Source organism: Stegodyphus dumicola, chromosome 7, assembly GCF_044657685.1.
Source record: "Stegodyphus dumicola isolate Sdum_Otavi_A_Nest chromosome 7, ASM4465768v1".
NCBI lineage: Eukaryota > Metazoa > Arthropoda > Arachnida > Araneae > Eresidae > Stegodyphus > Stegodyphus dumicola.
In genome coordinates this window covers 30,153,009-30,167,442 of record NC_140774.1, presented here as the reverse complement: position 1 = coordinate 30,167,442, position 14,434 = coordinate 30,153,009, and the positions used below count along the sequence as shown (strand labels likewise).

The 14,434-nt window shown below is 32.7% G+C and overlaps 1 protein-coding gene across 3 annotated transcripts in view; it reads right to left on the bottom strand.

Moving 5' to 3' along the window:
- The window catches only part of Vta1 (vesicle trafficking 1), a 37,829-nt gene that overhangs the window by 7,113 nt on the left and 16,282 nt on the right, over positions 1–14,434 (bottom strand). For 2 of the 3 annotated variants that reach the window (XM_035351405.2, XM_035351407.2), the window contains exons 3-5: positions 5,274–5,401; positions 4,404–4,479; positions 2,798–2,906 (exon numbers count right to left, since the gene is read on the bottom strand). In XM_035351405.2, the coding sequence (XP_035207296.1) occupies positions 2,798–2,906; positions 4,404–4,479; positions 5,274–5,401 (313 nt within the window). The remainder of the gene's footprint in view (positions 1–2,797; positions 2,907–4,403; positions 4,480–5,273; positions 5,402–14,434) is intronic. The other variant, XM_085820042.1, reaches the window with a different exon arrangement.

The window sequence follows — 14,434 nt, the reverse complement described above, 5'->3', positions numbered from 1 at the left end:
CACTTGCATTCTTACTTTTCTGGCAAACTTCACTTTTTCAGATTTGCATGTTACATAATACATAAGAATAAAACAATTTCACATATAACTGCTCTAAAATCATTGATGTATAAAACTTGTAAAATTATATTAAAAATTATGACAGTTGTGTGAGTAAACAAAGCATACATTGAATAGTTGTAGATGAATCTTTTTTTTTTTTTTTTTAATATATCTACACATTCCAAATAAAAGCTTTATTACTAATTCAATATAGGGCATGCAAATAGTCGCAAAAATAAAAGCAATGTATTTCTGATGCAAAATTTAAATTTTTTAACATATTTCACAAAATGATAGATTCATTGTCACTGTATATTGAAATTCTGATTATTTTCCCCTTAGTAAATCTAAGGAGTTACCCTAGTTCTGAAGGAGTTTTTATTATGTTCAAGATTTCAGGTTATTTTTTCCTTCGTAAACATGAATTTCAAGTATCATCCACCATATATGCAACAAACAATGCTAATTATCTTTTTGGTGACGCAAAGATCGTGATCTCTATATCAAATCACAAACTTATACCTAACTGTAAAATAACTAAAAATCATATTGTTTTTGTTACATACATACTCCCATATTATATATATTTCTGTTTTCATAAATTATATTACCAATTAATATAATCATTTGCAGCTTAGCAACAGCACAGCCTCACCTCATGCACATTATTAGTTGCAAGTAAACTTCATTTGGATGGAGGCTAACTTGGACAGCATGCAATTATTTATTTATATGAGTATGGCAAAGTACATGAAGGCTATTTACCTAAAGGATGGGATGCTTTTGAAGAGGATTTTAAAAGATAAAATAGCTTGTATTTACATCACACATAGAAAAATCCATGCAACCACCTTATTTGCTAGAATTCAAACCCAGGTGGAACTTTAAGTGTTCAGTTATGGTGACATAAAATATACTTAATAATTCTGTACAGTGTCTATGCTATATGTGAATTAAGCAATCATACACTATTATTCTTCACTCAATCATACACTATTATTTATTAAAGATAATTAGCATTGAAAAAGAAATCGTTTACAGATTTTGTGTTTTCTCTTAAACGAATAACTATAATACTTCTCATACAGTCAGATTTTAGCTATGAATATTTATTTTAAAAAAATGAAATGAAGACACAAGCTTGTATTCTAACAGGATGCATGCATGTAATAAAAGAGGGCATAACTCTGTCTAAGAGTGCCTAAGTGTTTTCTCACAGATTTTCCCTACCACAGTTCATTATTTTTACTTTCTCACTGACTTGACACTTTTTGTATGATGTCAATAATCAGAAAAATATAAAATGAAATCAGCTCCAAATATTCTGTTTACAGGGATTTGATTATTGATTTATGGAAAAGAGCTGGAAATGTGTTTATTTAAGAAAATGAATACCTTTGTGAAAGATTTCAAGGAAGACTGATTCATACATAATATACATAGAGACAAAATTCCATGGAGGCAGCCTGCTTAGTTATGAGCTACACAATGTAAATAAACAGACTCAGATACGCATACAATGAAATACACAATGTTTCACAGCTTTAGCCACTTAGTCACTAGTTGCCTTGCAAGCAGAATGCATAAAAGCAAAATACTACATACACTTATATAAGACGCTTTGTTGTAAAATTAGTAAACTACCATGGAGTTCATAAGAAGCATTATTATTGTTACGTTATTTTCTTCCTTCACGTTCGTACGAGGTTCGTCAGGATTTGGAGTGAATACAATTTTTGGATTTTGGATTTGGACAATACTACTTGATGAAGTACTTTATTTACCAATATTAATCAGGACAGCTCCAAAACACTTTTACAGTCGTCGAAGACCTATAAACACGCTGACATGATCAGCGACACAGCCTTCAGGTTATCAGGCTATCACGGTGGAGACAGCTTCACTGCAAGGCACCAGAGTACAGCTCCCGACTCAGCTTGGTCGTTCTCGGAACTACGCGTACTCTCGAGACTCTCCACGCTACAACTCGCGATGCACTCAACGACACACAGAGCACGGCTCCCAACTCTTCGGTTCACTAGATGATACACTCATACACTAACTAGATGAGACACTCATACTCTAGACGAGGCACACTCACTCGCCCTCTTGATGAGGCACTCTAACTTGCCCTCTCGATAAAGCACACTCTCGATACTAACTGACTGACTGCGAACCAGCAGGGTTTATATAGCTTTTGGCTTGTGTTCGAGAACGTTCTAAGCTAAACCGGTAAGAATTCGTTCCAGAAGTTTCTCCATCAGTCCATGGCATATCACCAATTTTGTCGCCAAATGGCGATTTCTTGCCAAATAAGGCAACCCTGCCTTCTCTTGCCATTTTATGTCAACCCTGAAACTGCTTTGCGGGCAAGCCATCTCACCGCGCCTTGGCATTTTGTAACATTATTAATTACCAATGTTCAAATCATAAAATACAGATATAGTATATGTTTTATGATTTCAGCTATTAAAGTTTATAACATAAAATTAATCAAAAATAAATTACACTAATTTAAAAAACCATTACATGGAAAATGCACTATTTAAACAAATTTAAAAAGGAAGCACAAATTATAGACAAAATGAAAAGTGTATATTTTCATTGATTTCATTTCCACAAAATAAAAATTTTTAAATATATAATAGTCTGCCATAATTCTTTTTAAATGTAGTTTCAGAATGATTTACCCGAATGTACTTAAAAACAAAGAAATCAATATCAAAATCAAATTTTATAAAAAAAAAGAACTCACCACCTTCTCCTTCCATTGCTATTGGTCCAGCAACCGGAGTAATGCCATTTTTTAAACAATTATGTATGTAAGTGGCTTTCCACTTGGCATACTTCCTGTGATGAAGCACCTAAAACAATTAAAGAAAAAATTAAGGAATAAAAAAAGTCACTGCTAAAAAAGTTTGGTAAAAATAAAAATAATGCATAAGTTTACAATAAATGCAGTTAAATATAAATATGAATAAAGAACTTAAGGACATTAAAATAAGTATCAGAAGTATTACACAACACTTATAGTTTCAAAAAAATTCTAAAAGTAATACTAATAATGATTACATTAAACGCATAAAAAGTTGATTATTGTGATAAAAATATTATAAATTCCGAAACTGAGACTTAACGCATATTCAAATTTATCAACAAAGTACAATCCTAGATACACATATGTAGAAGGATTCTCTTTTGGCCTTGAAACTTAGAGCTCTGAAATATTAAAACTTAACTTTTTACTTTTGAAAACTCTACATTATCAATATTACATAAAAAGAAATTCCAACTATGGGATTATTTCCTGAATAATTCGGTTATAATTGATTTTTATTGGCTAATATAAAAAATATTGGATTAAATATATGATTATTATCACTATTTAGAATTTGCTAGGCAGTGCATTCAAGCTAATGAAATATTTTGTAACATTATTTAGTCATAGTTAGTACAGAAATGGATTTATTGAAACTTGCTGCATTTGCATTACAATAAACACAAATATGTTCATTATATCCATATCTTTCTAAAAATGCTGATGAGTCAGATGTCTTCATAAAAGGAAAAAAACTGCTCATGTTGAAATGTTTTTCCATAAGCTTTTTCAGTCATATATCTCCAGTTGATTATACTTAAATACGCATAGGCATGTATTAAATAGAATTTTTTGTATGATTAATATCAGATACATTCTAGTTACCTGCACCCCCCCCCAGAAAATCATCAACTCATTGGGAATTTTAAAACTGGTAAAAAACATTTGTTTGGATATCTTCATGGTTCATAATACAATTTTATTTCATATACAGTAATATAAAAGAAGCATTTTATCGAAAAATAAATGTCAACATGGCTGATATTTACATTTTTACACACAACTGATACTGTTCTAACATTATGCTTAAATTTTTAGTACTATATGCCCACTGAATTCAGTCAATAAGAAATAGTTTCATTGAATGTGGATTTTTATATGTTCTACTGCTATAGCATATCTGAAGGAATACAATAAATGCATCATTTTCTTTTTCACTAGCTTATAAACTCTACGGTCTCATTACGATTACAAATTGTGGTACAAGCATGAGTGGGTTGGCTATTCATATGTACGCTTGAAAATATGCCAAAAATATGGTAATTCTACAAATGCTGAAACCAAGGATATGGAAAACTAGAAAGTACTAAATATAAATTTTATGCCAAAGAGTAGGGCTCAGAAATTAATATATATTCATGTTTTCATGTTGTTTTCATGTTATTCAATTTTAAAAATACCACTGGTGTAAAAAATCTCTCACATTTTCAAATACAACTTTATCCAAAGAAGGCAGGTTAATAACTATAATACAAATAATCACCTCCTCACTTGGTTCTCCAAATGTATTTGCTACGTCATATATGAAACCAGAAGTGTAAAAGGCCTTAACCACATTTCTGTAAAAACAAAATATATTTATTAAGTATCAGTAACATCATACAGTAAAACAAACGTTTAATTACATATACTTAATGCTGATAACATTAACTGAGATGATGCTAACTAAAGATTCTAAAGAATAGGGCATATGAATTCCTTATATATGAAAAGTAAGAACATGAAAAACATAGAACACATTCATGTTTATGAACAATGCATACACTCTTATAAACAATCTCAGTAAGGATAATGTATAGTGTGTGCACACATACAATGCAAACTCTTTCTCATACTGGGAACCAAATGTTGTTTCGTAGTAATTAACTGATGCTCTAAAACTTTCTAATTAGAAGTTTTGCTCTATCTCTTTTCATTTTTGATCTGCAATGCCTATCTTCCAAATTTTCCCACTAGGGACGTTGCTATCGTTTGCATTTGGTGGGGCAGAGTCGCTTTACTATATCATTACCTCACTTGGACAGCTGAGCTCTCTCTGTTGGCAAGAATTTTCAGGTTTAAGGGACTTTACTATGCAGCCTGTATACATAACATACATACTGATAAAAGTATTATAACCAACAATTTCACAGATGGTACAAAATTCACCTTCATATAAAAAAGTAGTTAAACTTGGCCTTATAAATATTATAAAGAAATATATGACAAGTGTTTACTGTAGTTTTAAAAAAGATTTTAAAAGACTATGGTTTACAGTGATTTTACTTTCATTGAGGTAGCACAACATGAACCTACTTAATGTCAATTTAACAAAATTGAAATGTTTAATTACTTGCATTAAGAAAAATCATACTTGTTGAATCTTCCAGATCGATCTTCATTATCTGCCCATAAAAACAACTTCAAGGCATAATTTTCGATATGAGCTTGAGCTACAACATCATTTGTAATCGTTTCATCATCATGTCGCTTTTTTTTCTCCTGTTAAACATAATGGAAAAAAAAGTTTTATATTTATTAAAATACATCTCATGCAACATATTTTAACTATAATAAAATATTATTTGAAATAGAGCTTAAGAAGTGCATGCCAAGTTACAGTAAAAACTTGAAGTATAAAGCAAGTGTTACTACAGTGTTACATCACATGCCTAATTTAGTCAGGGAGTTACCAAAATAAATAAATAAAATGCAGATAAATAAAAATAATTTTCTGTATGAATATGTCATACAGAAATGAAATTTCTGCATTAATTAATAATTTCAAAATGAAAATTATTAACTAATATAGGTAATATGTTTGTAGAAATTACATAGTGTAATTTCTACTAACATATTCCTTTCCTATGATCTACAGTCAAAATTTTCAATTAATGTAGAAACCATTATACTTTTTATTTACAAGTAATAAAAAATGATAATTTCAAAAGAAACAGATTATTTATTATACTTAAAATACAAGTAATGAAAAATTCTGAAATAGAGCACAAATACATACTCAAATTATGAGCATTTATTTCTAACCATTACTTTGAGTACAGAAAAAAAAAAAAAATTATAAGTAGTCAAAAGTGAAATTAACTGACTCTATGTTATCCCAGTAAACTTTCCACACATATATATACTGCTTATCAAAATTGTAGATAATCTGAAAAAATTCTGCAAACTAATTATTTATTTGCAACTGAACATAAAACTGGAGTTTTGTCATAGGTTAAAGCATGAAATATACAAACTAGGTGACTGAGAAGTAGGGTTCACAAGTTTTTTTCCAGGGCAGAAAAAACTGGCTAAAATAAATTGAAGACATGGATTTCTGAATTTACTTTTACATTTACATTTTATTCTTGTACAGTACTCTTATTAGTCCAAAGTGGCAATTTGCCCAGAAGGACTATCAATTTCATTTTGGCATTTTGCGTTGGTTCACTATAAATGTTGGTTCACTTTTCAGATTGTTGCCACCAAATATTAGAGCCCTGTATTATATTTAAAAAAATTAAATAATGAAGAATCTGCATAAATGTATGCATGTTTCTCTCATTGTGATAAAACAATGGTACCTAGAGCCATCCAATTTTGAATAAAGTACATTTACATCTGAATATGAACATCTGGAAGCCCAAATTTGAAATTTGTTTTATTATCTTTTTCATATTTTGTAAAACTTAATAAATTTTTGATTAACAAACTCAATGATTTCAAAGCAAGCAATGGCAGCACTGTACGGGGGGAAACATGTTTATCTCTAGCGCGCGAGACTGTGATTCGGAAATTCTAAAGATATGCTCATTTAAAAATTATTTTGTGATATTGCTGAACTGAATTTTATGGTTTAAGTGCAAAGAACATGATATTTAATAAATAAAGGTAACACACAAAATGTTAAAAAAAAACCCTTTGGGTGTAATGTAAAATCTGAAAGCTTTCATATTTTTATTATTATTATTATTTATTTAAATCTTTATATATATATATATAATTTATTTCCTAAACAGTATTGATTAATTGATTATATTATCTCCTAAGTTTAATTAAAGTAGAATTATTTTAAAAGTGTTCATCCATACTGGTAAGTTATATTTTGAAAGATGTTTTGAAGTAATTTGAAAGCAAAATGTTAATAATGTTTTAACGGGGACTGGAGTTAAATCATCATGAAGAATAATATTTCAATTGTAAAAAGAAAAATTAAAACATGTAATCATTGTCATTGATTGGAAATTAGTTGACTTTTCAAGGGGAACAAACCAACTCCCGTTCAATGAAGAATAATTGATACAAATACGTAAATACGAAAGTGTTTCGTCTTTACTCGAGTTATAAGTTAAAGCCAAACCGGCAATTCTAGTCAGGCCAAATATTTCCGCGAATAGTAGGAATTATGAACCAATGCTGATACTCAAAGAATTTATTCTTATGAAGTATTTTAGTCAATTCAATTTGGAGTAAAATCAATTACTGTAGAGAAATCCTATAAAACTCGAGTAACCGTCCCCGACACTTTCATGTTTATGCATTTGAGTACTATATTATTTGTAGAAATTAAACTTTGGAAATTGTCATTATGAAATCGAATTCAAGGTAAAGTTGAAATAAACATAGAAGATTATAAAAAAAGATAAATAATGCAAACTTTGTAAAAACAAATCAAAGAAAATATAAAAATAATATAGAAAATAATATAAATAAGATCAGTGAATGTACATGAAGATATAAAGGCCAGAAAAGGTATTAAATAACTTACATTCTTTCTAGAGGGGGAGTTGGCAAAGTGTTCTCTTCGTGTCTGACTCAGAAGTGTAGGGTGTCCGAAAATTCTTAGCGGCAGTAGGGGCTTTGAATAATATCAGTCGGTATGACTTGGGTGAAGTAATTTATGGTAGTGGGTGGGATTTGGAATTCTTGAGGGATGTATTTTGTGGAGTTCTTATCTGAGAGAGACCGTCTGTTAAGATTTTTTTGAAAATACTAGTGAATGGAAATTAATTAATTTCTGGCTAATTGTCGTGTCGTAATGATTAAGAATTTAAGAAAGGAAAAAGGCATTTTCACTGTCCAAGAGCTAATAGACAGTCTAAAGGCATGAAATAGGCCCATTTTTTTAGTAACAGTATAGTAACAGTATATGTCTGAAGACAATTAGCTTTTTACAATATATACAATTGAGTAATTACACTATATACAAATCTTCCAACTGACAGTCATCCAACTTATACCGCCTTCTCAGGTTTAGGAATAAATTATCATATCCCTATCAGTTAAATGATTTAGAGTGAGTATTTAACGCCTGCTCTTTTTTAAGGCAATGGTTGATAAATTGAAAGAGAATTAGATTATTTTTGAGAATTTTGATAAGGATCAAAATTTCGCGTTGTAAATCTATTGTATCTGTGCATATAGTTTTAATTCGTTGTATTTGATTAATTATAGTATTGTTAATTACTTTTTTGGATATGTTGGAGTTCCAATTTATTACTAAATGGATTTAAGATCATACAACGTTATATATATATATATATATATATATATATATAATTTTCATTGGTATGCTTAGAATAACTTTTTAATAACACACGCTACACGGATATATATACTGAAGTGCCACTGAATTAGGGATAGCAAGACAATAACAAGTTGGGCCTCCTTTGGCTTTGATAACGGCTGCCACACGATGAGGTGTAAATGCAGCAAATTTGCTAGAGCATTCCATGTAAAGGCTTGCCAAACATCCACTAGTACATAATTCAGGAAAGTTCGCTAGTGTTGTGTGACATCCTTTCACACCTTTCTCCAAAGCATCCCAGGTGCTCAATAGGATTTAAGTCAGAGCTTTTAGGCAGCTAGTTTATGACAAAGAAGTCAGAAAAATACTCACCCAACCAGGCAGTAGCCAATTGGTAACTGTGAGAGGTGCAGTTATCTTGATGGAATGCTCCATTTTCATGTGAATGGCAAGAAAACATAAATGGATGGAGGTGATTGCCCAGCAATTCTACGTACTGTATCATGTTAACAGAGGTTAGTACAAGCACCAGAAATCCCAAATGCTGCAAAAAGAAAACACCCTAGACCCCAATTGAGCCACCATGGCCTTGTAAAGTTCCAACCTGGCATGCAGGATACATGGCTTCATGAGCCTGATGGCATATTTTCAGACTCCCGTCAGCATTAAGTAGTCGGAATCAAGACTCATCACTCCATGCTACTCATTTCTAGTCATTTAGAGTCTGTTCTCTGTGTTCTCTTGCCCAGGCATTCTTGTTGGTCTATGGCTCCCGAAGCCCATATGGTGAAATAAGCGTTGTACACTCTGTTTACTGACTCTACAACCGGCACTGTGGTAATTTCAGTTAATGTTTGGATTCCCTGGCTACGTACAATAGGACTGAGCTGTCTCACATCACTCTCATTCAAGACTAATTGTTCTTTGCAGTTTGCCCTGTGTATTTTTGGTATATATTCTTGACACTGTTGACTTTGAAAATCCTAGCTTTCTGATGATTTTGAAAATGAATGACCCATGCATCAAGCACCCAATATTTGCCGGCAATCAAAGCTTTCTAAATCAAGAAGTTTTACCCATACTGGCAATTGAAATTACCGATTAACAACCACAGTACTAGTTATATATGCAGTTACCACAGTGACCACATGTTAGCATAAATATGGTGCAGCATACACAAATTTGCATAGCCATGTCTATTCCTAATTCAATAGCACTTCAGTGTACATAAACATACATATACACTAAGTCCCAAGTCTAGACTTCCAGTATCTGGATGTCTAGACCACTAGCAGTTTTATTTCCTTACAAAGTCTAGGACTCAAGAATATAATGTTCAAGAAAAAGTAGGTGTGCTGTAAAAGTTATTTTTCTCTAGAATAATTGAGATTCTTCTATGTCACTTTCAAACACTGCTGTCTTGGGAATCACACTGTAGCCAATGACAATATATTAATTGATGCTATCATGACGTTTGCCATGACCACTCAGTCAGTCCTTGAATGGTTGGAGTGTAGCATTTTTCTATAGGACTTAAACAATTAGTAAAGACCAAAGCCATATTTATTTGGAAAAGATTATCATTCATATGGTTTTCATTCAATGGCATAGCAATGTGGAAGGGAAAATGAATTAAATTCTCAGGACCATAGCATGACCATGCTGTCAGTCCTTGAATGATTGGAGGGTAAAATTTTTCTATCGGACATAAACAATAAGTAAAGACCCAAGACATATTTATTTGGAGAAGAATATCGTTTATACTGGTTTCTTTCAATGGCATAGCAGTGTGGGAGAGAAATCTAAGTTTATCAGTTAATGCAGCAAACTGCATTTTCTCCTTAACAATCTGATATGAAGCAGCTTATTATTTTGTTTTATTATTAGTAATCTTATCAAAATTACAGTTTTAGTAAATGATAACATCTCTGTTTCACTCTTTCTCCAAAACTGTACACCCATCAATTAGCCAGTGGATATCAGAGTTTGCACGAACTTGAAATTCAAATATAAAGTAGCTTTTCAGAAACCAATGCTGAAGTAAGACCATCTAAGAATTCTAGAAATATTTTAATAGAAATTCTGATGTATGGGGCACTGCAATATCATGAGATGGTGTGCTTGCAGGTATTTTTAAAAATGCTTGGCATTACTTAGCAACTAAATTTCATGATGATAATAAGGGCCACAAATTTGAAGAGGGTAGTTACATGATATCCCGTCCACTGTGAAAGTTGGCTGCAATAATCCAGTTGTGGCAATCATTCTTACGAAATTCAGAAAACAATTGGTGGAGTTTCCTTATTTAATAAACAATCAGTATTCGACTCACTTCATAAAAAAAGGCTTTCTTTAATTTCCACTATTTTGTTAGGCCCTCTGATTTCACCATCGGCCAAATGGTAAAATCTCTGACCAATGTTAGTTCTGACCTGGTTTTAATTCTTGATTGACCTGGTCCACTGTGAAAGTTGGCTGCAATAATCCAGTTGTGGCAATCATTCTTACGAAATTCAGAAAAAAATTGGTGGAGTTTCCTTATTTAATAAACAATCAGTATTCAACTCACTTCATAAAAAAAAGGCTTTCTTTAATTTCCACTATTTTGTTAGGCCCTCTGATTTCACCAGCGGCCAAATGGTAAAATCTCTGACCAATGTTAGTTCTGACCTGGTTTTAATTCCAGGTGAATGGGCTGGCTGCATGAGTATTTTCATCATTTTACCTGTGTGTTGTAACGTGTATTTGAACTAGTTTCCCTTAAAAATCCTTAATGAAAGCATCCCTCCACTTCGGCAAATAGCTTTAGTGTGTTTTGCCATAATCAAATAAATCTAATGAAACTTTTTTTACCAGAAGCTTCGTTTAGAATGCTATAAGTACAAACTTCTGGCCGGTTACAGTTACAACCTATTATCTTTTTGTCATATCATGTGAATAATTAAGGTCGTACAGAAATGAATGACACAAATGCTGCCATACAGAGCAGAATACAATTTATTAACAAAAACTGATAGTACAGCAGTTAGAAATAATCTTCGCACAAGTCAATATACTTCTGCCATCTGGCTGAAAGGTCCCAGAGGGCTTTGGTAAACCAGTCTCTGGGGGTGTTCGTGCACCAGCTTATTAGTTATGGACAGTTGCAATGCAATCCTGCAGAAGATTCAACATGTTGGTCCTTGACTGCATCCTTCATCTTGTCACACAAGACACAGTACGAAGGAGCCATATCGGATGAATACGAAGGGTGTGGCTACACAGTGAAACCCAATGCCTGTAAAGTGTCATGGGTGTTCTGGCTGGTGTGGGGACATACGTTATTGTGCTGCAACAGCACGTGCATGTCCATTTCCCTGGACGGTGCTGCTGAATGCGCCATCACAGCGTTCTAACAACCTCACAGTACTGGTTGCTGTTGATGGTGCACTTATTCTACGAGAATGCCCTGGACATCCCAAAAGACTGTTGTCATTTGTCTCTGCATGTTTATTGCCTACCTAAACTTCTTGGGATGTGGGCTTGATGCATGCTTCCACATTATGGAGCTTTTTTTTTTTTCAGGAGTGTCGTGCAAAAACCACGGTTCGTCCCCCATGACTAGGAAGAAGCCGGCGGACAAAGAAGCCATTCGGATCGGCATAGTGTGATGCAAGAAGTTCTTTGCAGATGCCGGTGCACTTCCCCTTTTGTTGAGTTCCCATGCATGAGGTTCCCATTTTGCACACACATTGGTCATCTCAAATCACCATGCACAGTCACCTGCAACGTTCCTTGTGCAAGCCCTGTCTCTTCCTGCATCTTGTTGAACGTTATGCGCCTGTTCATCATGATCAAATCAGACAAGGCTGCCACATTTGCTGCTGTACGTGATGTTGCTGGTCATCTGTGCTGACACCTTTGGCTGCAATCTCCACTCCACTCCACTGCCGAACTTGGCCAACCAACAGTATATGGTACGCCTTGGGGTGCTTTGTTCGTGCACACTGATAGCATACGACGATGGATCTCACTACCCTGTATCCTTTCCTTCCATAAAAACAGGTCGACTCCGACTCCAGTTTTTGCTGGCCAGTTTGAATTTGAAATGAAATTAAAATGAATTGAAAAAAATTAGTGATAAGCTGAGTTATTATTTTTATTTATGGATTGTATACATTAATAAATCGTAATTTTCTATTTTATTGACATATTAATAAATAAATAAAAGGGAAGAGGATGGATGTGATATTTCCCATTAGTGATTAAACTGATTCATTTAGTTACAAATTCTCATTGGTAAATTTAGGTAAGCAGCAAGAACTCCCAGAATTGATGCTATTCTTAGGAAGTGAGCAAGAAATGGAGCAATTATTGATAAAGCAACGTGATAAAGAAGTACATATTTGATAATAAAGAGGTTGTTAGAATTAAGAATTTTTTTAGATGTAGATAACCCCTAATGTTCACTAACAGAAAGACTGTGGAATTATCTTGCAGAATTGGAAACTCTTCTATCTACACCATATATAGTCACAAAACGCTGTACTCTGAAGAATTGACAGGAGGCGAGAATGAAAGAATGTGATGTTTGTTCTTTCTGAAATGGAGGGTTTATTGGGTTTATTTTTAGGAATCATTCCTTCATAGGCCCGAAATTCATTTCATTTCATAGACCCGAAACACCGAATTTTCTTATATGACGAACAAATTTAAAAGGCAAAGAAAGCATCTATGAACTTTCATTAAGAATGAAATTATTCTCAGAACAACTGGAGAGTTCGATTCAGGACAGTCAAACTGCAGACATTGCAATTGAGTCTCTATCACCCTCTTCCAGTGATGAATTAGATTTTGAGAAATATTTTTGGATAATATTGAAAAGGCTAAGGCAAAGTGAATGAAAATAAAGAAGATATAAAAATGAAAAAATACAAACAAGATTTCTACACGGCCTTTGAAGAAATAGAAAAATATAACTGCACTTGCAAGACACCTCTTTTAGAACTTATAAAAATCTATCCTGAAAAGTTAAAAGAAGTAGCCCTAACAGTAACAGCTCTTCCTCCTACTCAAGTTAGTGTGGAAAGACTCTTCTCAGCTCTGAAGCTTATCAAATCAGATCTATGGCCCTCCAACAAAGAAGATCTTGGTGAAGCCATACTGTTTCTTAGAAATAACTAGTGCCAGTTTTTTCATTTCATAATAAGTGCTAATTAATATAAATAATTTGCTATGCCATCATTTTTTTTTCTGCAGCATCTATTAGTTTTTTAAATTAAAAACATAAGCTGTAACCCATGTGTATATGTTTACATACATACATATATATATATATATATATAAGGGAGTAGGAGTCTTTAAAAATTTCAGGAATCGGAGTCGGACATTTTCCCTACTGACTCCACAGCCCTGCTTAAAATTAGTGCATATGTTGTCGGAACATACAGAGAAAACAGTAATTCCTCAGATTCCATATCAAAAAGACTGTGAAGATTCAAACATTGCTTCAAAACAAACAACTACTTGCAGTGGACAACGTGTTCCTTTTCCCAAAAGACTGATCACTGTGACACAATTGTACATTTCAATTAGTATTTCATGTTATAGTATTATTTGTGTAAAACTATTTGTATACCTTGTATTGTATTTTATAACTAAATTTCAATGTGTATTTTAATGTATAAGTTTGAGTATTGTAAAGTTTGAGTATTGGATAGTAGCTTTTGTGTTTTTATGAACAAATTGTGTTAATAAAGTTGATTGTTTTAGCAATGTGGAGTTGATTGTTTTAGCAATGTGGAGTTGTGTCTTGTAGGAACAAACACCAAGCCACATCAGAAACTACTACAATTTACTTAAAATACAGTGTGATCTTGATTATCCACGTGTGAATCATCGGCATGTGGCGGTGGCCATATACGCACATTCAACGTTATATGCATGTATGCATAAAAAAACAAACATGTACAAGTTTAAGCATGCTCTATAAATTGCGTGACTATGACTCTAGGTTTAGTTTCATCAAT